The sequence below is a fragment of the Drosophila tropicalis genome, unplaced genomic scaffold (assembly GCF_018151085.1).
Source record: "Drosophila tropicalis isolate 14030-0801.00 unplaced genomic scaffold, ASM1815108v1 contig_1190, whole genome shotgun sequence".
NCBI classification, from domain to species: domain Eukaryota; kingdom Metazoa; phylum Arthropoda; class Insecta; order Diptera; family Drosophilidae; genus Drosophila; species Drosophila tropicalis.
In genome coordinates this window covers 3,064,028-3,091,141 of record NW_027172561.1, presented here as the reverse complement: position 1 = coordinate 3,091,141, position 27,114 = coordinate 3,064,028, and the positions used below count along the sequence as shown (strand labels likewise).

The window sequence follows — 27,114 nt, the reverse complement described above, 5'->3', positions numbered from 1 at the left end:
AAATGCAGCTGCAACTTATTTTTTGCCCCTCTTCCGTTTTTCTTTTTTCTCTTTTTTGTTAGCTTCCAGCTGAACTGCAACAAAGGACTTAGAGCCATTGTTATAGTGGATATTCTTACTTATTGGTCAGCTTGGTCGTTGCACTTTAAAGCGATTTCTCTCTCTATCTCCCCCTCTCTTTCTCTATGTTTGAGTGTGTGTGACCCAGTGAATCCACAAACGTCTGCCACATGTTCGGTAAAAAAGAAACCAACAACAACGCTCATTGTTTCGCATGTGCCAATGGGTGTGTGTTTGTGCGTATATGTTTGCGTTGCTGTGTGTGTGTGTGTGTGTGTGTATGGCGGGGCATCATTTGTCAATGTCGCCCCGCCGTGGGCAACCGTCCGGGATACACGCAACCTCATCACACTACTACTCCTTCTCCTCTGGCATGTTTTGTGCGCGTAATTCCTCAGAGTCAGCGAGTTTTCATGGCATTGCATAAAATTTACACACAACAGCTGCTCCATTTCCTGCCCCCTCTCTCTCACCACCCACCCTCTGTCGGCTTCATCTTTATGCTCCATCTGCTGCTGCTCCATGTTACCTGACATTCTGTCTGTGGCAGACCAACTGCCTTGCAGACACTACTGGTCAGGATCGGCAAAAGGAAGCAGTTTCGCTCTGGCTGACAGCTACTATAAAAAGCATCGTCGCATAACTAACCGCCTCTATTCGGCCATCAGCTACCATCATGTGGCCAGCACGGAATGCTCGTTATGGGCCACCAGCCAGCCAGTCAGCCATCCAACCAGCACAGTTGGTTGTTGACTTCAGCATCCATGTTGCACAGTCTCCACAGTAGAAACGCCTTTGAATAACACACACTCCGCTCATTGACCTGCCTTTGAATTCATTCGAGCATTCAATTGACTTTGCTATTTTTTGCCAACTAATTGCCAAAAGCTGATTATGGTCAGGTTAGAAATGCTACAGTTTCTTTTAAATAGAATTATACTCTGCTTTCGTAAACAAATTGGCCAAATTGGCAAACGAACCACACAAGCAACTGGCTTACCAAAAAACTATAACAAGTTCAAGTGTACGTAAATTATTTCTGAAAATTACATATACGCCACGTGTTCCTATTTAAATTTTCTGCATATCTTAAGAAAGCCGAAACAATTCTGATTGAATATTATATAAACTCGAAGAATCGTTCTCTACATACTATTTTGTTTGATCTGATTGATTATAATTAGTATAGAAAATATTTTGATAAGCTTAAGATTTCCTTAACAAAAGAAAAGCTAACACTTTCCCAAATTTGAGAGTTGAATTCACAATTTACGAATTAACACTTTTCCAGTTAATTGCACACAAGCCATAAAATGGTAAGTTAAGGCCAAATGGGATCTTTGCCAGCAGCAGCAAAGTAAATTGTCAACCAACATGCCTCAACCACAACAGAAACGTCAAGAACAAATCTAGCAGAAAAAGCAAAGCTAGGCGAAATGTTAATGGCCATTAAAAAATATATATATAAATAAAATGAAATTCCATGAAATGTCTCTTTAAAAGCAATAATGAGAAAATGACAATTGATAGAAGAAGGCAAATGAACCGCTCAATTATGGATAATGCCTCGGGAGGCGAGCCCACACGAAACGAAAAAAGTCATTATCTAAAATATTTGACATGTGTCTCTTGGACACGCCTGGCTAGTCGGGCAGCCAGTGAAGCAGTCAGGCATTCACATTGGAAAAAGCAATTAACCATTTGTAAAATACACAAACAATAAGTTCAAGGTTCAAAGTTCCAAAATGTCAATAAAAGTATGTCGCGCACATGTAAGACTAAATGTGAATAAGAATGGCAATGCAGTCACAGGACACAGATACAGAAACAAATACACAGCGATAGATACAGATACAGATACAGAAACGGATAAACATATGCCACTCAGCAGCTTTTCCCGAGTTGCATATTCAGTGATAAGTGTATGTACTTCAAAACTCCCGACATGAAGCGAAATTATGAAAAACTTTGCGTTGCTCATGCTGGGAGGGGATTGTGGTCTGTGTGTTGTGAATACCCTTTTACATTTGAGGTATGCCTGAATCTGATAACAAATGATAATTAACAAATGAATACTCATATCCAAGAAGCGAAGCCAAGGACGTAAAGTATCAAAATGAATAAACTACAGAAAGATGATTATTAAATTATTTATAGGGTAAGTAAATTGTCGTCATTATTCCTGGGGGAGAGGGGTGCTTTTTTATTTGCCCGGTTTTAACCCACATATCACAAAGTAAATGAATTTTTAAAAGTGCTCCGCATAAGGAGCAAGTGGTTGGTTTCACTAGAATGCAAGTTATATCTGCTTGGCTTGGCATTTTTTGGTTTGCCTTTTTGTTGTTGTTGCGTTCACCCACTTTCATTCTTTCTTTCAAGTGCGTTTCCTTGCAATTTATGTCATGCTGCAGAGTTGGAGAAGTTGAGGGCAAAGCATGATGAAGAAAGAAGAAAGGAAAAGAACAGTGGGCTACGCCACCGGAGATAAGTAAGGAGTTACCGCTTCTGGGCGCTTTCAGTGTGGTAAGTTGGACAACTTGAAAAGCAAATGCAGCGGAAAATGTGAAGAATTCCTCCAAATTACTAAACAGATATGAGGGTTACACATGATGAGCTCATGTTGGTTCACTTCAAAAAGAAAACGATAACAACCAACTTTCAGACAGAGACGTACGCAAAAATTAAAGTTTACTAAACAGAATATAGTCAAACAAAAAAAAAAATCAAAAAGTTCTTTCTGCATACCAAAGATGGCAGTAGAAAAACTTTACTTTTACTTTTAAACTTACATTACTTTTGATAATCTGAACTATCTTCATTTGCCAATCAAACATAAATCTTTACAACTCACCAATATAATAGCTTGCATTCTCCAGGGTTTGGTTGATGCTACTGCTGCTTCTATTCCAGATGAAATGCTGAAAATAAAATAAATATTGACAAGTGAATTTTGGCAGCACTTTTGTGATTTATGTGCCATGAGTCATTGAGCGAACTGATTTATATGGTGTGAACAATGACACGAAATGGGACGAAGGGTAAGGCAAGCCACGCCAGCTGACCAATCCAATGACAATTCCCAGACATGATAGCAAACAATCAGCAAAAACAAAAAAATAAAATGAAACTCACAAAAGGAAAAGAAAGTGTAAAATGAGAAAAAAATAAAATGGATACCAGTATGGCAATTCGATTTCAAGATACCCTTTAGGAAAATTCATTCTATAAGATTCATAGCTTAGAAACTTTATAAATTTTTCTTTGCCATATAATGGAAAAGACTTTTATTGCTTATTTCCCAAAGTCTTTTAATATTTACTTGCTTTTTGTTGATCTTAATAAACCTTCGAAACCTATGGCCTTAGCCACAGAGAGTACACACCAAAAAAACCAGAAAACAATGTATAGAAATATTTTTGTTTTTTGTGGTGAAATATGCCAATATTCTGCAGGCACTTGAATACATAATATATATTATAAGGAAAGGCATAAGGCAAGCAAGGCAGGCAAACAGTTCGTTGAACCCTCTGCGGTCCCTCAAGAACCACTGAAAGAAAGAGGGATGAGGAGAGGGAATGGGGTTGAGAATGGGTGGTAGTGGGGTATACAAAAACTCTGAAGTGAAATGCAAGCGCTTGGCAAATGCAAATCAGTTGAATGGGTGGGCGTACTTTACTTTTGGCTCGTATTTCGGTCAGCAGCAGGAGGAGCTGTAGGAGAACTCTATGTAGAATGAGAGGAGGACAAGGGGAGAAGTGAAATGTAGTGAAGTGAAGAGATAGACGGTCGTCGGGCGATGCCGCTTGTGCATGTCAATCATTTTTTGACAGACAACGGCAGAGGCACAAACACACATCATCCATTGCCATCCGAGATGCATGATGCGAGATGCGAGAGAGACTATGAGACAAACATCCATTCCCCACATTTGATTGACAAGCCTAAACACACACTCACACACACAAACACAGTGTGTATATGTACTTTCACACAAATCCATATTTATATATTTACACATATATTGGCTGGAAAATGATTCGAAAATCCTTTGGAATAGTTTGTCCCATCTTATATCAAATAACATTAAAAAAAAAAAAAAAAAAAACACTTGCCCATGATCCATGACATTCAATTATTTATGGCTAATTAAATACTATTCAATTCATACCAACAAGAAGAAAAATTAACATATTAATGGTATCAAATTATTAATTGCCATAATAATTATAATGAAAATCATGAAGTCAAATAAAATAAAATTCTCTATTGCGCCATGCTAAACACCTACTAAATATGCCAAATGCATATTTCATGTCAACCCCATTAAAAACTCTAGCCAACTATTAATTAAGTAATATATGTATATGTATATTTCAATGAATGTGTGCGTGTGTGTGTGTGTGTGTTTGAGGCGGCGTAATTATTTTTGCTTATATTTTATGTTGGCATTTATTTACTCACTTTTTGCTACCCTCAATTTCCCCCTTAGTTGGTCGCTTGAATACCCTGCTAATTATGGACAAAATCTAAAAGTCTTATTGCAAGGAAAAGCTGTTTTAAATGCAGAGAACTAGCTAACTGGAGCTAGAGATTGAAAGCTATAAACTCACATTCTGTGAAATGTCACAACAGATCATGTTGAACGTAATGCAGGATTAGCTCTCGTTTAAATGCAGGGTATTGCAAAGTCGCTGGCTTATTTCAGAGTTTCAACTTTTTATCTTTTTTTCTATTTAGCCTTTTGCTGTTTGGTTTTTTGTTTTCGTTTTCTTTTTCCTACGCTGCGGTTCGTGCCGTGTGATCATGATGCAGTGTGCGTAATTTCTTTTGGCAAGTATAGTGGAATTTATGTAAAATTAATTTCTAATGTCAACGTGAGTGTGGAGGATTCAAACAAGAAATAATTAAAATTAAAACATTGAAATGAAGTCTCTGTAGTGGGTACACACACACACACACACAGACTGACAACTAAAGACTCGTTGCAAACTATATTAAGATACTGAATATAGAGAGAGCAGCATAACAAGAAATCTAATTATATCATATTAAATCTCTACTATGTTGTAATTGCCACATATTCGGCATACAAGGACTCTATGCTCTTTAACCTATATTGAGGTAATAAACAGAATTCGAATCAAATAATTATCTTGATATCCTAACCAAGATTTTTATATTTATGCATAGTTCTAGATATTGTAACAATGCCATTTCCTTCACACTAATTTTAGTTCTTAGGTCAAAATGAACTCATGAAGTTAATGTAATTAACGCAAGGCCCAAACCTTATTAAATCAAAATTGGACTAACATGAAATGACATACTTTCGTTGGGAATAAAGCTGTAAAGTTGGTTAGTATTTTATCCAATGGAATTTAAAACTAGACCAAAGGATTTTTTATTAGATTTTTTATTGCATGATTTTGAACTATGGATCTTATAAATTAAATGTATGTAATAAGCAGAAGGAAACTTTTTCCACCCCATAAAGTATATATATTCTTGATCAGGATCCATCCGTCCATCCGTTCGTCCGTTCGTCGGTTCGTTTGTATGAACACATAGATTTCGAAGACTATAAGAGATAGAGACTCGTGTAGTATGTAAATATATAGAGAAAATTTAATTTTTGGTAGGAGCCCAGACCATCACCTTAAATCCGTCCCTGACTTTTAGAATTCTCTCACCGTAAAGAGTCACTTCATAAATTCGTGATTTAAATTAGTCTTTTTAATTATTCTTTTGGCATGTATTCCTGTGTGTTGTTTCAATATTCTATACGAATCTGTCTTGAATCTTCTTCCTCATTTAAATATACACAAAATAAGCAAGTTTTCTTATCATAAATGACTGATTATAATTATAATAGCCACCACGATTACTCTTATGACCCTCTTTCTTTTAATGTTTCGATCCCTTTTAGGTTCAATATACATAAAATATCATAAACGGCTTGTTTGGAGTCCTGCACCTGCACCTAACCTTTTCGAGTCCTTCCACAGGTTTTATAATTTCAAACTACGATGCAATTGTTTGCTAATTTTATGACCAAACAAATTTTTCGAAAATTTAATATTCTGTAATCGAAGCTTTTGCTAATTAACATCGATTGGGGAGAAGAAAGCAGCATCAAACAAACTCACTGCCTCCCTCCTAAATAGTATGTGTTGGAATAACCTTTTAATTATTTGATATCCATTATAATGCCGGCAACTATTAGCTTTTATTTTGGCTGAGCCAGCCGCCATAAATTAACCAACCGAATGCCATTTTTTGTTTTTGTTAGTTGTGTAGGTAGAGAGAGACCTTCTCTGGTTGCATATACATACACGGTGTATAAATATGCAAATTTTGAAAAATTTACAGCAAATTAATTGCCGAGTTTGAGCTATTTACATATGCAAAACACTCGATTCATTATGAATTCATTGCAATTTCCCCACATTTTTTGTTGTTGTTGTGTGTTTGCCTAGCTAAAAAGGGAACGCGACTACCATAACGAGCTAAAGGAGTTTCTATTATAGATCGCGAATACGTTTTTTTTTAATCATTTATTAAATAACAATCTGATAATTGTTAATGTTGCATTAACAAGAAGCTTCTCCTTACATACTTATAAAAATAAAATGGAATAAATCATGGCGATATAATTTTACTCTTAGGGTAGACAACTATTCGGTGTGGGTGAAGATACAGCTCACATTTTGCTTTATTATACACACTAATCTCGTGATAAGCTGCTGAGTTTGCCATTATTTAAATGGCATTTTAATTAATTGATTAATTAAGTTTTATGCAATTGCAAAAACTATTTGGAAAATTTAATTTACAAGCCATTTATGGTTCTGCGTTTAGTCTTTGGTTATTTTTTTTAAGCGCCACAAAAGAGAAGGAATGCAAGGGTGAGAGAAGTGAAGGGAAACGAAAAAAACTCTGTCTGCATTCGCAGACGCCTGGAAAAGTTTTTTTGTGGGCCATCAACTTGGCTTTAACTTCACTAAACTGAACGAACTCAAAGTGTCTGTTCCCATTTGATTTGCGGTAACTTTTCTTGATTCAATCAACATCAAGCGAGTACGAATATTTAAAGTTATGTTATTCAACCATCAAATTTAATAATATTCTTCAAAGTGAACTTTAATGAGTTTGCAATCCATCAGTGTTAACTGTAATTAGTATGGACAGCGGCGACAGCAACAAAGTGAAATTTTTCAAACAACAAATTCAATTAAAAACATTTTACTATTCAATTTTTGTTTGTGGCAAAAAAGCAGCAAAGAGAAACAGAAAAAAGAAAAGCAAAGATGGAAGGAGGTTAGCAGAAAAGAGGGAGTTACGGGGAAATTTTGGATAACTTTGCGGTTGGTCTTTCAATTTAAAGTTTTATGTTTTTCAGATTGTTTTCGCGTCTTGCAGCATATAATAAACAGCTTCCTTTTAGTTGGATTTTAAGCACATTTTTGTGTCAGCGAAAAAGGATTCGAACGGAGCAAGGACACAATAAGAACAACAGCAACAACAACACCCGACTAACTAACGGAACTTCAACCAGAAGGATTAAAAAGTTTCCCTCAAAAGCCAAACTCTAAGGCATAGCTCAAAAAGACAGTTGCCATCTTTTCATATTTTTCTCCTTATGCCACCATCTTCACTCTTCTAGTTTTTCACTCATTCTCTTCACATCCGATTTATATACATACATACATACATACATATATAGTAGTTTTTTTTTTTTTTTAAGGAAAACTTTTTCACTTGCCAGAAATCTGAACATGAATGGAGCAAAAGGAAAGATAGATGATTGTGGGCGCGCTTGAGGGGGAGAGAAACTTGCCCCACATGCAAATTATTGCAATTTGTTGGCAAAAAAGTTGAGGCAAATTTGATATTCTGCTAATGACTTTGAAAAATTGTAAGATTGTGCCAGGTGGTTTGGTTTCTCCAATTATCATGTGGGCTGCCAGCAATTACAATCAATGCCATAAAAACAAACAAAGCCCCAAGAAAAGGAAGCTCACCCAAAACCCAAATGATAAAGAAGAGAGCACATGGAAGAAATTTATAAATTTTATAAATGTATCCACTATGACCTAAATTAGTTGTTTTGCATAAAATTAATCCTACATTTGGCTATAAAATTTGCATGGATAACTCTAATATCGGATGAAAAGCAGATTGATGAGTTTTTAAGATTTGTGCACTTTTTTCTCTCTCTGTCTCTTATGGGAATATTTTGTACCTATTCTCGGCTTTGAATTCAAATCATCTCTTGAGACGTAACAATTTGAATATTAGAAGGGTTTAATGAATTCAGGTTTATGAAATTTATAATTAATATTTTCTATTCTGCAGGCAAACGGAATGCATCTTATTACAGGATAAATTGAAATAATCAATCAACATGGCCAGGGCTTACAGGACACAGCTCAATTCTGGCTAATCAAAGTCAAATCAATGGACTGAAATCACATCTGTATTTGTTTATATACATACACATGTATAGTGTATGCCATGTAAATCAAATCATTTTGCTCCCACAAGTTCAATCGCAATCCGAATCGCAATCAAAGTTCAATCAACAAGCTGTTGGGCCACATTTAACCAAACTTAACAGTACGCTGTTAACTTGGCCAACAGCCAACGAAAGTGAGAGTCATGCATTGCCTGAGGGTGGATGAAAGAAAAAACGAGAGCGAAAGTATTAGCTCTTATTCACTCGCTTCTACACTGTTAATTGAAGGAAGGAAAAACTGCAATGTTAGCCATGCAACAAATATATACGATATATGTATATATATATTTGTACATATATATAGATATGGATATGTATCGGGCCAATCGGGTGACGAACCCGAACTATGAGACGAACCGTGCATTCGATTCGCGTCTCGCATGCAGCCAACAGCAGTGGCAACCATAACAAAATTCGCCGGCAAATGCTTCGCACAGTATGCAAAACAAAGCCGAAACGTGCAGTTGTTGGTCCTCCACTCTCTTCCACTCTTCCAAATACCAGCAACGTGCCACAACAGAGTGCCACAAAAAATCACGAGCCACGAGCAAAAACCAAATAGAGAACAGCACCAACAACACCAACAAATTTTTCTGATAAAAACAACGTGCAACCATAGGCAGACAGGCAGGCAGGAGGCCGTGGCAGGCAATGCCGCCAAGATACAAATTAGCAGTCAAACCGACTTGGCCAAATAAACAAATAATTTTGAATAAATAAACCGAGACAGGCGTGCTTCAAGTGAGGAATAACAAAGCAGCAGCATCAGCATCAGCAGCAAAGTTAGCAGCAGGAGTAAAAGAAAGAAACCAAAAACGTTTGCCAAATATTTTGAGAACCTCAAAAATATTGAAAGAAAATAATAAAAGAAACAACAAAGAAATAAGAACCAAATAGAACCCAACCAAAAAAACAAAAAAGTGTGTGACATATGAATAATATTCTCCAGTTTAAGATCGGAAAAATCTTTAAGTTTGGGCAAAACATTAAACAAAAAAACGGTAAGCTAAATGTATACTTTAGTTTTTGTTCCTTTTTTTTCTCTGTTGTCTGTGAGTGAATAAATGGGGAAAAAGGGTTCGAAAAGTTGCCAAAATGTGCAAAAGTGTTTGTATTGGAATTTATCGTATAACTGAAAATTTCGTGCGTAAAGCAATTTGTAACTGTTGAATGTTTGTTAAACCAAAATAAGAGAAAAGGGAAAAAACAAGAGGGCAAAGGGCTAATGTGTGTGTGTAAGAATGAGAAATTGCTTGCCTGATGATGTGAAAACTCTAGAAACGAATCAAATTAGAACGAATGAATGAATAACTGAATAGAGAAGAAAGTGAAAACAAAACAGAAAAGTGTTTGACAAATTATATTCGAAACTTTTGTGAAAAGTGATTAGAGCTGAAGAGGAAAGAAACAAAAGGTTGAGATTGAGATTGAGATTGAGATTAGAATGACTATTGGATTCATTCCAAATTGAACAGATTGTCAAATTGTGTTTTGTGTTTTCTTTGTCTTTTTGTTAGTTTTCTACATTCCGTCAGGTTTTGCTTTCGTAAATTACAATAATTTATTATTGTTTCAATGTTCGAATGTGAATTCCGGCAGAAATAACTCAGACAAATCCTTACGAATTTGAAAAAAGGAGAGTGTATTTGTATTTACATGCAAAATAGTTTATCATGTTGAACGGATGAAGTCTTCTATTCTTCATTTTAAATCAACTGGCAGACAAAATATAATTTTCAAACTTTTTTAATTAAGTTTACTTTCATTATGTTTAAAGATAAGATTGGATAGTGATACTGATTTTTTTTTACAATTGGATTTTTCAAATTAAAAATTGAAAAGCTACTACGCGATTCAAAGTTACAATTCTATTATTATTATTATAAATATAGGATATAGTGGTAAACTATGAACCTAGCTATATTTTACAAGCACTGGAGCCTAAGGATGGCCTCAGGCTTACAAGACGAAAACTACATCCATACACTAGCCTGGGATTCGAACCCGGATCATCGTGGTTTAGTTGCCTAAATGACTGGGACACTTACACAACACAAAGTTACAATTAATTGTCAATATTTTATAACAAAAATAAAACAAAGAGGGCTTGGCTTATATATTATTTTGTCTTAAATTCTTCCTTGATGTAAAACTACGCCTAGTTAGTCATAATTTATTAGCGAAACTATCATGGTTGAGCTCATCTCTTCCCTAACCTAAGGAAGCCCGCCCGTCCGCTCTGTCCCTTACGAAATCTTTCACTAATCAAAAGGCCGTTGCACTCTGCTCTAACTGAATGACGTGCGTGAAATGTAGAGCAAGGCAGCACACACACCAAAAAAAAAAAAAGAAAAGGAAAAAGCAAAAAAACCAAGAGTCATGGAGCAGAAGGAAGAAGAAAGAGAATAAACGAAGCATTTCAGCAGTTGCTTTGCAGGGCATGTAATTTGTCAGACAGATTTCTTTTAGCGCCAGGACGACAGCTTCAAGCTCCAGCTCCAATTCCAGTTGTAGTTCCTCCTGATGACCCCGCTTCACCCACATCATTGCAACAAAACTGTTTCCTTCCTTCCTGCCCTGCATGGCTGCCATTTCTGTCATGGCCTTTGAGTCGGGCGGTTGGGAAGAGGGGTAGACAGAAAGCAACAGACATTGACATTTCAGTGTAAATGAAGTGATAAAAAGTAAAGGCAAGGCGGCGTCAGCTCACGAAATTGCCAAAGCAGCAGCAACAACAACAACAAAAGCCAGCAACAAAATCGTTAGACAGCAACAAAGTGTATTTTTTTTTTTTTTTTGCTTTTCTGTTGGTGTAGGAAGCAAAGTATGGTGGCAGTGGTGGTGGCGCTAGTGGTGAAGAGAAATAGCTAACGGCGAACCAAGACAAAAAGCGCGATGAAAATGCGTCTAATTTGATGGAAGCGATGCATGCCTTAACCTTTCCTCAACGAAACAGGCAAACAACACAGACACACAGACATCGACACAGACACGAGAAACAACAGACAGCCGGACAAGGCGAAGAGAACCAACAGCAACAGCAAAATGACAGCATTTCCGTTCAAGTCAAAGGAACAGTTTGCCGAAGGATAAGCTCAGGATTCTAAATGGTACAACAAGTGTTGGATAATTGATAGGTAAAAGTCAAGGAACGACGTGAATAAATGCGACATGCATTAGAGATGGAATGCACACACCCACACAAACACCAACAGGGTGCGATATGCGAAATATCGGTTAACGATAACATACAAATTGAATCCACAAACAAAAATAATACAAAATAGTCTTAGGATCACTCTTGATTCTGAAATGTTGCCTAATAAAGTATTATTGAGTTATTTTGAGGAAAACAACCAATGTATGAGAGTATGATATCGATAGTGGCGATTTCTCCTTCGATAACAAAATAAATATCGTTGAAAACTTGCAAATTTCTGCAATAAAGAAAACAATTCAACAATTTCAACTGCTATTAAAATAAAACATTTTCAACAATTTTAAGTGATGGGCAATAAATCGGTTGTTTTATTACTTCACTACTCATCAGCTTTAAGAGTTTTGCCATTGCTTTACCCTTTATCATAAAGCTTTGAACTTTTTATACGCAACAGGGACAACATCTAGCTAGACAAGCGACAACGTCGTCGACGCTAAAACGGAAGAAAACTTTTGCAATTAATTACGAACGAGACCTTTAAACTGAGCTGTAAACGAGATGATGGAAGCACTACCACACTTTGCCACACCACAGCGCCATAGCGCACTTAACTCATAAACTAAAGGAAGAACAAAAAGCGGGAGAAGGGGCGCAACAAACAAAAAAAAAAAAGGAAAGCAACTCAAACCTCAGATAAGATAAGAAAGTCAAGCCAAGACTAGAGCGGCTGCTGCTGTTGCTGCTGGTGCAATTAGTTTTCGACTCCTAAATGAAAATTGAATTGCATGCACTGACATATAGAGGGAAGACAGAGTAAAAGATATCAGCCCATATCCAACTGTGAACTTTCATGGCTGATTTGGCCTACATTCGGGGAATTAATGCAAGTGATGGTAAAGTGACTAGAAGAGGCAAAAGAAACTCATCACCCATTTCTACTCCCCCTCCTGCATGTAATGATAGATGAGTTAATGAGGACTTGGCCAACTGATTGCAAAACTGTCAATTAATGTAAGCCAACAGTCGTTCTAGATGATGATGATGATCTAGATGTTAGCGATAGGAATAATGATGATTAGGGGGTGACAAACTATGTGCTATGGTGCCAGTAAATTGTTTACAAAAGTTCCAAGAATGTTTCATAGGCGAGAACAGTGTAAAAGCAAGGAGCCAGGAATCAAAAGAAGAATGTGAAAAGTGAGAACAACAAACTACATGAACGAAGAAAATAAGAAAAATCACTAAAAAGAAAAAAAAGGAAGCAAAATCAAAGTTTGTCCAATAGACAAAGCGGCAACAGCTGCTTTTACAACGAATTCTCATATTTGCGCATGTGCAACATGAAAATTTATAAAACTAATAAACCAGCATGCCAGTCTTCATTACGAGTTTTCCTTTGCTCCCCATCTTTTCTCCTTGGCTTTGGCTCTTTAAAGTGTGTTTTCTTTTTCTATTTTTTTCCCCCTGCGCAGCTATGCAACTTGGCCGCAACTTTTTCATCAAGTTTACTGCATCTAAATTGCAGCTCCAGTTACCCAAACCCATTCCATTCTAACCAACATCAGGGCCTGGCCATGATTAATGTTCAAATTGAACAACAAACAGCAGGCTGACGTTAATGATGACAATGAAAAAAAAAAAACATAGACACACACACACTCACACACAATAACCACTAGGGAATGGAACAAAACAGGAGGAGGTGGAAAATAACTATTATAGTTAGTAACCCAAAAGTGAAAATATAACAATAACAAAAGCTTACATGAGATAATGAATTATGACATAGTCTGGCAAGAAGAGAGTTGAACCGAAGGGGTAGATATGGAGCGAAGGGGGGACATTTATCTATATGTGTCAGAATAACAAAGCCAAATGCAGTTCGCATGTTTTGGCGGATTATCGATATCAAACATCATTATAGAATTCATTCAAAACGATTAGGCTCAAATAGAATGATCTTACAAATCTTTTATAAAAACTAGAACCAAGTGAACCAAGAAGAGAAATAAATGAAATCTAAGTTACTTGAATATTAAGTTACTACATTAATTTAATGTTAATAAAAATCAGTTAATTAATTGATTTTTATACAGATTCATAAACATGTAAATCAATATCCAATTATGCTTATTTTTTGATAATTATTTATCTGAAACGTATTAAATTTCAATTGAAATCAATTGTTATAGAGATTAGAAAAAGACAAAAGCAAAAAAAATAAATAAATAAATAAATAAAGAAGAGAATTATAGATATAGAGTTTTCGTTCAATTGCCTTGAAATGGCTGCAAATTCGATTTGTGTTCATAATTGATTGCATTTCTATTTGTGCGTTTTGCTTGTTGGTTTCGATTAATTTCTGTGAAATTCAATTCAAATAGCTGCCTATAGTTGCGATGGCGATTTATGGCAATTAGTGCAACAACATTATTGATTAAATTGAATGGAAATCGATAACTAGTTAGTTAGAATTGGAAAAAGGGGGATGTGTAAGGGAATAAGTGATGGGATAACTAAAGGAATGAGTGACTCCATCAATCAATTTGCAAAATCCTAATCAAACTGAAACTAATGCACAAACACTTTATAGACTTTGTGATTTGATAAAAATATTTTGTTTCGCATTTTATCTCCATCCATCTCCTCCACTTTCTATCTTCTCCTTCATCCTATCATCCCCCTGCCATCGATTTCCCACATATATGGATGTTTGCGTAGATATACATATTCAGTCATTTGCAATCGATTTCGCAATTCAATTAGCTGCGAGCCAATGATGAAATGAATGATGAGTTCAGTTCTGTGTACTAGTCCTTACCTCGGCAACTGGATCCCGCTTTACCCCAACCACAAGCTATATTGATTGGATTTTTGGATAGAACAAAAAACGGTTCTAAAAAAAACAATCATTATGTTAATTAATTAAAAGCATGATTTAGTGTTAATTGGAAGACTATACATAATGCCATCTATAGATACACAGATACGGATAGGATATGTATTAAAACACCACCACTTCTCCCCCTATCTATGTACGTCAACGTACTCACTAAGCTTAGTTACTCTTCTCTTGGAAAAGCAATTAATTTAAATTGGCAAAAGTTCATCATTGTTTTTATAGCTTTTGCTTAATTGAACTCGTAAAAATTGGCGAGAACAAAAATAACAGCAAACAATTTATTAATAATAATAATAATAATATTAACAACAACAGCAAGAACAACAAAAACTTTTTTAATGGCCATGGATACAAAATATTAAAAACACTTCAATGATCAATTGGCCCCAGAAAATGAGAATGAAAACGAGAACAAAGCCCCACAGAACAAGTGCACATACACACACACACACACACACACACACACACACACACACACACAGAAATTTATTATTCATTTTCTTTTTCTTTTTGAAAATTTGTAAACAACATAAATAAAAGAAAAGAGGGCACCAGAAACATTGATATACGAATTGATAATATCCTAAAAATAACTATTAAAGGGAAAGCAATACCCTGCGAAAAAATGTTAGCTCGAAAAATACAGGTGAAAGATAAAATATTTCAAAAAGGTGACAAAAGTCAAGGATTGAGATAAAAATATACAAATACTTATGCCGAATAAAATAAAAGCCTAAGCAAGAAAATAAACAAAACGAGAATACAAACAATTGAAAGGGCTTTAAAAATTCTCGTTTGAACATTTAGATCATTATTGACCTATTAACCTTTCCACTAGTCAAAAATAGATCACAGATGTATTGCAAAATGTTCACTGATTCACACTATGTACGATATTTGGCCACATGTTGCACTGTTCTAAGTAGTTTACAGAAACTTGGAGGCCGCTTTTGTGGCTTCTTTTCCCAGAATTTTAACCAGCAGTGACTTTGAGGTTCCACAATTGTATTTTTGCCAGCACCAAAAGCAAATTTTTTTTGCTCAATTCAATTTCAAATGTAAACTATTCCCCTCTCCGGCCCCCGGAGATTTCTATGTCGAGAATAAGCACCAAATTCTGAAAATGAAATGCTGAGAAAAAATATGCAGTAATGTTTCATATCTGTCACTGTGTGATTGTCAAAGATAAATTATTATATAGTGTTTGGCAGAGGAATGAAGTTCTACAGAATTTTAGTAACCAATCAATGCATATAAATCTCGTATCTGATTTCATACCAATTATCTCAAATCTCCCACATGCCCCATATTCAATCACAAGTGCTCGTTGTTCGGACCGAGTGTCCATAATTGAATGAATGAATAATGTGATGATTGGCTAAATGCATTTATTCAATAGACATGGACGATCGAATAGGTCAATGGCATTGTTTTTCTTTAAACAACAACAAAAACAACAATTGGCTATTCATGCTGCTAATTGCATTGCTAACCCGGCAAAGAGCAATTTACCTTTTTTGCTTGCTTGATTTCTTGTTGAGCTTTTACTAACATTATTTTATTAACATTTATTTGTTGATTTGTTTATTTATTTATTCTTTTTGCTGAACTTGGCATAAAGCAGCAGAAACATTTGCCCAGATAAACATCGATAAAAGGGAATACCTTTCATTGCCCGGACAACTTGTTTAAATACTATTTACCTAGGTAATGGCATTTACCATTTCATGATGAAAAGCCAAATGGACAGACGGACAGCCAGACAAGCGAACAGGCGGATGGACAGATGATTCAGTCAATTGACAAAGTGAAGTCAAAGAGCAGGCACTTTGAGTGGCCAGCAAATAGCCCAAAGAAAGTCAGCAGAATATCTTCAATTGAAGTGCAAACAACAGGTCGTATGAATGATGTTGATTGGATTGCTGTTGAAATTATAGTTAAAAATATAAAAATAAAACAACAACAATTGGATACATGCGATTAAAAGAAAGAGCTTAAGAAAGTTGACATTTTAATTCATTTTAAATTTGTCGTTGAAGACCATAACTGTGTACTCCAAACTTAGCACAAAGTAAATAACAGTTTCTGATTTTTTAAAAAAATAAATCATTATTAATTATTTCATGACTTGCATAAAAATAAAAGTTATGTTTGATATGTGTTTATATATGTATATATTTTTCTTTTTTTTAACGAGAATTAACACTGATGATATAAATAATAACTTGTTTTTGATCCAAATGAAATTGTCGTATTAGACTTGAGAAACTTAATCGATCATATAAATATTGGTGGATTGTATAACATTTAATAACCCAATCAACCATATTTTTAAAATTCCTTACAGTTCCTTTGTTAACTGAACAGTGTTTGTCTTTATAAGCAAAAAAGCGATATTCGCACTTTTAGACGGTTTATTTGGCTCAAACAAATCAATTTGAATAGAAACCAAAAATCAGAGAGAAAAGTTAACAAAGGCTTTTGCGCGTTGTTGACACCATTAGAGGCACTTATGAATCTCTCTCTCGCGCTCTTTTCCTCTTGTAAAATCAGCATAACGTGGCATATGCAACACTAAATTGACATAAGCCTTCGACAGAGGACAGACAGTCAGTGTCCAGAAAACGCGTTCAATTATTGTCAATGGCCTTCGAAATGATGTTAAATTGTGCAGTCGACCGCCCCTCCTGTCCCTTTCTCCTAGCCCTTTTTGGGCACACATAAACTAATGAGCGCAACCCGACTAAACGATGATGGGGAGGGGGGCGGCCAATAAACACAATAACGGAAATAGGGCGGAACTGCCTCCTTCTGTTAATATTTTGGTGTTAATTTATGCAAATTGTGTGCGACATAAATTGCACTCAGTGGACAATGTGGGCAAGGAGGAGTAATTCGGGTTTTGAGGGCGGCAATGGTTGGAAATACTAAAATTTATGCTTAAAGAATTCCGTATCCTTGGGCGAAGCTTTGCCCTAAGATTACTCCAATTTCTGTCCATTTTCTGCGAGTGAGTATGTAGAAAGGCTTAAAAACTAAACCGCTTAAAATGGTAGCGAAAAAAAGAATCTGCCCTTTTATTTTTATGTGTGTGTGTCTGTATGTGTGTTAGCCAATTTTTTATGTGCTAAACATTTGATGATAAAGATGCTGCTGTAAAAGGATTTCAGCATATATGAGCTACAAATTTTCGGCTTAACAGACAAAACAAAATTCAACATAAAATGTCCTTAATAGGCTTTAACCTCCCCCCTCCCTCAAAGGGTCTCACTCTCTCTCTCTGTCTTTCTTGTTGCCAAAACACATTTCATTGGAGAGCCCTGTAGATATTTTTTCTAAGCTCTGTGACAAATCGGGCAGCAAAAGGAGGAGAATAAAAACAGAAATGCTAGCGTAGATAGATAGATAGAGACCAAAACAATGCTCAATTGAGAGAATTCCTTTCAGTATTTCCTTTCATTTTCGGCAAGTCATCTACCACCCACCTGCAGTTGAGAAACCACAGAAACACAGGCAACACAGCACCACATCAAAGGACTCGCTTGCTCGCACAGTTGACTATCCACAACCTGCCCCAATAAGAGGTGCAAATGGTTGTCCTTTATGGCTGCCTATGATAGATGAGGTGGAAAATAACAGCATAAGAGGCAGACACGGTGTGTGTGCGCACCATAAATACTAAAAAGAGATGGGGGACTGCATGAGGAGCAATGGAAAAAAAGGGAATCGGAACCGCAGGCAAGGAACAGGACAGAGTAATGGCTGGAGCAACCACAGGAGGGCGTATCGTCAATAAGTTAACTTTGGTCTGTTTCAGCCTTGGCTCTATTTATCCTTTGGTATGGGTGTTTGTCCTAGTACCGGGTCCTGCTATCCGTATGGAAGGTGCCAAACCAGACTTTAACCAGGTGATGGTACACATATGACAAAAGTGTGTGCTCACCATGCATAATTGAGCTCCTCGGATAACCATAAACCACAATTCATACGGAGAGTAGTATGCGAAGACAACTGACCACAATGGCCAAAGTCACATGAAACATACATACACACACAAAGAGAAACAGGGACGGATAAACTAGAAACCCCCCTACAGTAGATTTAGCTTTGAATTGAAGTGGAATAAATCTGCAGTTTGATAATGAAACCTCAAAGTGGGAATTACCTACACAGTGTGAACCCATTTAGTTGTAATATTTTTCCTTCTGGGAACAAATAAATCAAAATATGTCAAATATTCCAATCTCTTACATTTTTCTAACAACCGTCAGTCTTTAATTGATTAAAATTTAAAATTTATTAGAAAATATTTCAATAAATGTTTTATCACACATATTTTTATAGAATATTTCAATGAATTTCATATGAAAAATAGGTCTCTGCTATTGTAAGTAGCAATTCCCAACTAGTTTTAGCGTGAAAGATATAGTATAGCCAATGCGAAAGTAGCAAAGTCCGCTGATAATATAATAGCTAAATATGTAAACAAACCTTTGTGCTGCCTTTAAAATAATATCTTTTTAAAGATTTACCTCGAACTGGCCTAGCAGCAACCTTTGTTTTTACTCTTAAAAAACAGATAAATTTGGTATATTTCATGACATTGTATTTAACATTTTGTACTTTCTTCTTCAAAGATAAAATGACTTTGTAAATAAAAAAAAATTAAAATTATTTTGCATTTTCGTCAACAACAGAGAGGCCAAAATATGCCCTAGTCATTTAAACTTGTACAAGTAAAACTTGTTGATACATAGTTTAACATATAATTAACATTTACGGTTAGAATAAAGACTATATATAATATAGCCCTTAAAACTGTTAATACAGTGTGTTTGTATGTATGTACAACGTTGTTATTCAACTATGTATGTATGTATGTATGTATATAGTGGTAGTCTTGTCTGGCAGTGTTTTAATTTTGATCAGACAACACCCTAAAGTAACAATACAACACGGCAAGTGGCAACCTGTGGCCCCCAAAAGATTTACGTGAAAGTCCCTCAAAACCGAAAAAAAACTATAAGAGAAGAGGCAAGAGAAGGCAGAAATAGAGAGGACGGAGAACTGGAGAGATAGAGGAAAAGTTAAAGAGCGTTTGGGCAGAGAAGGCATAGTTGACTTTTGTTTATGTTGCACTTTACGGTTGGAACCGCTCTATAAACAGAACCCGAAACCCCATACCAAGTGCACTTGACATGCTCTATGGTGTGTGTTTGTGTGTGTGTTCTCTGTACATGCAAATATGACTAGCAAATTTGCATGCTTCCTCTTTTCTCCACATCACATTCTTTACCTCTCGGAGAAGGAGAGTGTGTGTGTGTGTGTGTGTGTTTGTGTGTTGTACTTGTACTTGGTGTTTATCCAAAAATTATGCGCCTTGCCTGCCTCTCCGCTTCGTATGCATATGTATGGGTCTATGTGTTTTTGTGTACACCCCTCTTTCTCTCTCTCACTCTCTCTTCTTTTTTTGTCTCAGTTGCTGTTGTTTTAGGATGGTTGAAACCAAAGCAAGCAGCTAAACATTTGCCAAGCTGTTGGCTGCCAGGACTTCGACTCTTTGACTCTGACTCTTTGCCCTACTCTGTTCCCCCTTTCACTCACTGTCTCACGCACCCAGCGAGTGTGTCTTTTGGCCTGCGCCTTGCTATATGCAATAGATTTCCGTTGCGCTATGTTTAACTTGGACTAGGCCAAAGTTGCCGACTAAAGGCGTTTCTATATACATATACATATGTACATATGTATAAGAATTTTTGGTAGCCTAATCTAAACACACGCGCAACTTTTAAGCTGCCAAACAGAAAAGAGAAGAAGAGGGGCGAGATAGAAGACTGAGAAAGAGCAGTAAAAGAGGAGACCAACTTTAATTTAATTAACTGAAATGCAAAAGTTTCATCCAGCACATCAATTTTAATAAATTTAACATGCTAGCAGTTGTAGTTGGCGGCAGCAAGTGTAAATTAATTGAATGACAACTTTCATGGTTAGTTTTAGAGCTTAAAATCCTCACTTAGGATTGCTCTCACAACTTATACTTATCTAGACTGGTTGGAATTCACACTTTAGATAATACCAAATACGTAGACAGACGTACTTTCTTTTCTTCTTTTAAGATTTCAACAATCTCTCTCTTTCTATGAAGATATCCTTTTCTTTGTGTTGTTGCACTTTAATAAGAAAGACATGGTAATCACAGCTAATGCAGTCTCTAAGCTGCATCTTGACTTGATTTGAAGAACTTTTAAGCTTTATGTTTTGAAGCAACCCTAAGCTGATTTTATAACCTTTCGTCACATCATCGAGAGTCAACTGGAATGCATTTGGGAGACTTAAGGGGCTCATAAAATGCATCAATTTTTAATAAGCATCACAAAAACCCCACAGAGAGACAGCCAGAACAGACAGACAGACACAAAATGCGGTCAAGGGATCAGGGGACACTCCATTCCACTTCACTCCACTCCACTCCACTTCACTCTACTTCACTTCACCATTCCCATCATTACCATTCTGTCTCCCCGCTGGTTTTGGCCTGTCTACCCTTAGTCAGCAGCATTATTCTGCGAAATTGACACTTAAAATTGTCTGCCGCTTGTCATCGAGTACAACAAGAGCTGCATACATACATGCATACACACAATCATTGCCCCTCTTCTCTGCCTCAATTTGCGGTTGCAGCAACAACATTTGCAACCAGAATCATTTCATAGAAGTGCATGCAAAATAAAAGTTGAAACATTTCCGTTGGCAATCATTAATAGCCGAATGATACGTACATGGGGCTTTAGTTTTATACCTGCTACCAACCAGTGTGGCAGCTTAAAACTGTTGTCACAAACAAACCAAACCAACGCACAAACACACACGGATGCTTAAAAAACCAAATGAATTGGTTTACCTTTCAACTGTGTTGCCACGGTCGCAACATGAAAATTTAACAGTTAAATTGTTCTTCGATTTCAATGCAATTAGAAGAAATCACATATCAGACTTTCAGATGAGTTTGGTTTATCAAAATGTTTTAACATTCTTCACCTAAATCACTTCTTATGGAATAGTTTAGAAGCTAATAACACCGAATAATTGGCTGAATGTCAGATAAAATCAGATGGTTGGTTTAAGTCGTCTCAATGTAACGCCATTGGGAAATGATTGGACTTTAAGGCTGAATTCCTTTCATAATTAATTATCCTTCCATGAGGTGCCACTTGATTAGGAGCACCTTATTACTGCTATACACACACACACACATATGTATACAGTTGTTTGCAGAGCTTCCGTAACAATAAACTAACTTAGTAATTTGCATTACACACACACACACACACATACACACACACCCACAACACATACAAATGTATATATAGTAAATTATATTGTGGTATGTCATCCTTAAACATGGGCGTAGCCTTATAATATGTGAATATTACAAGCGAATGCCTAAGAAGTCAGAAAAGGTTGTTTAACAACTTTTTTATATCCAACATTTGTATGTACATATGTACACATGTATTTCGGGTTTTGATCGGTTTATCGTGATTGAAATGGCTTTATCTGCATGTTCGATTTATTCTGCTGCTTTTGCTTTTGTCAACCTGATTGCCACACCCATGTCCACTAGACCAGACCAGAGTATCGTCATCAATGTGCCGCTAATTGATTGCACAACTGAAACTGAAGTCTCTACCCCACCAGATGCAAGCTCAGAGCCATTCCCAGCCCCAGCCCCACCCATCCCCCCAAACCTCCCCCCTCTCTGGGAGCTGCTGTTTTGCCATGTAAAATCCCCATGTTCTATCGGCCTGATTGCAGGCGTGTTATATTGCCGATTGTGCGCGATTTATTGGCAATGCTTTTGGAGAGTTTGAGAATGAAATTTAAAACGACACCAACACAAAACCGAAATGTCAAAAGGTGAGTAACAAGCAAAATGTTTCGCAAAATTTTGCGGTTTTCCGTTACACAAACGTTATGCGATCGAAATGCGTGTGTTTATATATAGTTAACACACATACACACAAATAAAAGAATCGAAAAAAAAATCTAAATTTTTAAAGCAGTCTAAAAAATTCAATGAAATTCAAATACTTTACGGCTTACGCCAACTCGAAGTTGAAATAGACAAAAAATTAAGGAATAAACGATGATTTCGTAATCAAATCAGAATTATAGATGTTTGATTTCGAAGAATTCTACAGAATTTAATCATCTTGAAGGAGCTGGGACTTCAAAAGCTGCTTACGTTATGTTTTATGAAGTGAAAGTTTAGTAAAAGTTTATTGAAAAACGACAACGACGACTTTGACAACAGAAAATTCCAAAGAAAAATAAATAAATCATCTGATTGTGCAAATAAAACGCACAATTAGCTTGACGGAAATGCAGAAGAAATAAAAAATAAGAGGGAACAGAAATTCAAAGAGAGTCGGTTCCAGGGGGAAGAGTAAGGAATAAAAAAGAGAAAGCGTATGTTGTTGTTACGGGTTTTTTTATTATATTTTTTTTGTATGAGAATTCAGTCGAAGAAGATTTTTGATTTGCAAAGTGGATAAATTAACATTTAAATTGAAATCAAATTGGGCACAAAATTTGTGTCAACACACACACACACACACACACAAAAGAAAAGACGTGGCAAGACGGGGCAAGACGAAATGAAAACACAGACAAACTTTGTAACAAATTTCCCAATGAAATTATGCAAATGTCAGTTGAAAATATTTACGGCACGCAATAACAACAACAACAACAGAAACACAGACCAAGATAAATAATCCCACCTACATAACACACTCATCATATGAGCATCGTCCTTCCACTTTTACAATGTATATGCATATGTATATATACATTTTATAGATACATTGTAGACAGATGGATTCGTCCGTCCGTCGTTAGATCTGTCCCGGGTACCAACCATCTAAGAGCAACGTGCTAAATTTGTAGTAGAGAAGTTAAGCCTCTTAGTTTGCATTCTCATCAATATACACTTGGTTGGAATTTTGCAATGGTCAAACACCTATACAGCAATGCACTAAGAGAAAACCATTTCTCACAGGTAAAGCAAATTACCATGACCAACATCACCCAATGTCTCATTCATTAAAGAAAACTCCTTGCACATCAATCATAGATAAAGAAACAAAAACAGTCACTTGAAATGCTTGGGCATTTATCTTTCTCTTTATAAGATAATTATAATCTACGCTCCAATCCAAACATAATCAGGAACTAATCTTACTTTTGGCAGGTTTTTTTTTACAGTGCATTCTTCGATATACATATCTTTATATGGTACAAATATTAGATTACAAGACTAATTAATTTCCAGCAGATTGTGCAAATATTGTTGCAGATTTTGTTTTCATTTCGGTTAAGCTAAAATGAAAATTCAATTTTTGATATATTTGACTAAAGTTAATATTACATAGATATACAGTATCAAAAGTCATTTATGTCAGGCAAACAAGGCAACCATGAAGTGTGAAAATGCCTTAAAGGTATATGTGTGTGTGTGTGTGTGTGTGTCTATGGGTGTATTTGTGGTAACATCTTAATATTTAACAGTTCAAACGCCTCTTAAGATAGGCAATGAATCTATGAAATTGGTTTTTGTTTGGACTTTACTTCGATTAGCTGCTTGGGAAAGCAATCAATTGTTAATCTAACCACAACTAATCTATTTAATACCTTAAAAAAAACCCTTTAATTTAACCATTGCTCTCTTACTCTCCCTATCACTGTTTCTCCACGTCTGTCTAACTTTAAGCCAGACTAATTCCAATCAAACACGACCAAAGCACAACTAAAAATTTTAATAACAAACACCACACATGCCTGCCATGTGGTATTTAGCATAATTAGCCCAACATACATACACACACACACACACATACAGAAACAAGAATTTCACAACATAAAATTAAATTTATAAATTTTCAATATATTTCACAGGACCGCTCAACCATGTGAAGGCAACCAATGTGGGCATCAAGGCAACAACAATATAATTAAAATTGGACCACAACTAACTAGTCAGAGGGAAATAGAGAGAGCGAGACAGACAGACAGAGAGAGGGAGATCATATTACCAACACAATGTGGCTATTGATGATGAGTCTAAATTTGGTCAGCGGCGAAAAGTTGCAAGAGCATTTGCAACAGCTACAACAGCCGAACGATGATTTTCTGGCCTATAACAATTCGACATTTTTATATGGCAATGATAGCTATTTAACCACAAGTATCTCGAGTATAACACAAACTGAAGATGATCCATTATTTAGTACAGATCTGCCCACATATCAACATTGCATAGCCACACGAAATTCATTTGCCGATCTCCTAACTGTCGTCCTCTATGGCATTGTTTGCATAGTTGGTCTCTTTGGCAATACTTTGGTCATCTATGTGGTATTGCGTTTCTCTAAAATGCAAACTGTCACCAATATCTATATCCTGAACTTGGCTATAGCCGATGAATGTTTTCTGATTGGTATACCATTTCTATTGTACACAATGCGTATTTGTAGTTGGAGATTTGGTGAGCTAATGTGTAAGGCCTATATGGTCAGCACATCCATAACATCATTTACCTCCTCCATATTTCTCTTGATTATGTCCGCTGATCGGTATATAGCCGTCTGTCATCCGATATCATCGCCACGATATCGAACACTGCATATAGCCAAAATCGTATCGGCTGTGGCTTGGTCAACATCGGCATTTCTAATGCTGCCAGTAATGCTCTATGCCAGCACAGTGGAACAAGAGGATGGCATTAATTACTCATGCAACATTATGTGGCCAGATGCGTATAAGAAGCATTCGGGAACTACATTCATTTTGTATACCTTCTTTTTGGGTTTCGCCACACCATTGTGTTTTATTTTGAGTTTCTATTATTTGGTCATACGCAAATTACAGTCGGTTGGCCCGAAACATACAACCAAATCGAAAGAGAAACGTCGAGCTCATCGTAAAGTTACGCGCCTGGTCTTGACCGTGATAACGGTCTATATATGCTGTTGGCTACCACATTGGATGTCTCAGTTAGCCCTGATTAACTCCAATCCAGCTCAGCGAGATCTTTCACGACTGGAAATATTGATTTTTCTATTGCTTGGCGCTCTGGTCTATTCGAATTCAGCTGTCAATCCCATATTATATGCCTTTCTCAGTGAGAATTTTCGCAAGAGTTTCTTCAAGGCATTCACCTGCATGACCCAGCAGGATATCAATGCTCAATTACAATTGGAGCCGAGTGTGTTCACTAAGCAGGGCAGTCGTCGTCGTGGTGGGTCAAAGCGTTTACTGGCCAGCGGTAATAATCAACATCAGCATCAGCCACCACTCATGCTGCCCCTCACTGTAGGCAATAATAATTCTTCGACAACAACTTCATCGACCACAACAGCTGATAAAACAGCCTCCACTGCTACTGGGGCACCAAAGTCCTGCAGTAGTTCTCAAAACGGCAAATTATTAGTCGTACCAGCAAGCACAGAGAATTTGATTATTTGCTTGAGTGACCAGCAGGAGGCATTCTGCACGACGGCCAGGAGGGGGGAATCATCCAATTTGGCAATACAGCAAACTGATTTGTAACTACATTAAAAATCTAACGATAGGCAGGCATTTACACTTACAACCTATATAAGTAAATCAATGTGTGTGACTATTTCTATATGGATGACACAAATTATGTGCAACAGTATTACCATCAAAGATTTTAAATACATACATTACTGTCATACATTATAATACTGTACTAACTAATAAAGCATATTTACATATATATAATAGAAAAATATTTAAGAATATGTCAAAATACATTTTTGGTCCAATCATAATGCAAAAGAACAAAAAGAAAAATGAAACAACGATTAATGCATGTTTCAATAAGACTCTAAAGCGAGCCACGAAGAGTTTACCAGTGTTGTAAAGGGTTTTGTGAAACAGATTTTGGAACATGCGGAATCTAATAAAAATCACTCACAACTCTCTCACTCAAACTCATTATAATTAGTAATTATTAATTACAATTTTTTGTAGCTCAAAGTAAAATTTAGTTTTAGCTGTAACAAATTTTAGATTCGCTTAATATTTAAAACACAGTGTATAAAAATTACATATTAAGAAGTCTGTCACTTTCTTTTTTAAACGCAAATGATAAGGTACTCAACAAGTTGATAAATTGAGAATAAAGTTTTACTTCCAGCAACAAAATCAAAGAAACATTTCTTCGAAAACCTTTTTACTTTTTGAGTCTTTGTGTAACTTATATGAAACTCTGAACACATATGAAAATAATATATTCACAACTTTGAAAACCATATCTTAAATAACTCAACTCACATTGTTATAATTTTTCAATTACTTAAATATAAATGAAATATGATGGCAAAAGAATGCAAGCAATAAATGAGATATAGACACGCACATTAAATAAGGAGCTTAATTCTTTTATGGCCG

The 27,114-nt window shown here is 36.1% G+C and overlaps 2 protein-coding genes across 4 annotated transcripts in view; one reads left to right on the top strand and one right to left on the bottom strand.

Moving 5' to 3' along the window:
* Positions 1–27,114, bottom strand: part of LOC137578772 (uncharacterized) — a 115,353-nt gene that overhangs the window by 46,410 nt on the left and 41,829 nt on the right. For 2 of the 3 annotated variants that reach the window (XR_011032765.1, XM_068292339.1), the window contains one exon: positions 2,912–2,978. Coding sequence is in view for 1 of the 3 variants with exons in the window: in XM_068292339.1 (XP_068148440.1) it covers positions 2,912–2,978 (67 nt within the window). In the remaining 2 variants the exon portion in view is untranslated. Of the gene's footprint in view, positions 1–2,911; positions 2,979–5,570; positions 5,639–27,114 lie in introns of those variants that run through there. The other variant, XR_011032766.1, reaches the window with a different exon arrangement.
* Positions 9,033–26,752, top strand: AstC-R1 (Allatostatin C receptor 1). The gene is made up of 2 exons (XM_068291744.1): positions 9,033–9,576; positions 24,595–26,752. The coding sequence occupies exon 2, from the start codon at positions 24,739–24,741 to the stop codon at positions 26,245–26,247; it is 1,509 nt and encodes a 502-aa protein (XP_068147845.1). The 5' UTR covers positions 9,033–9,576; positions 24,595–24,738; the 3' UTR covers positions 26,248–26,752.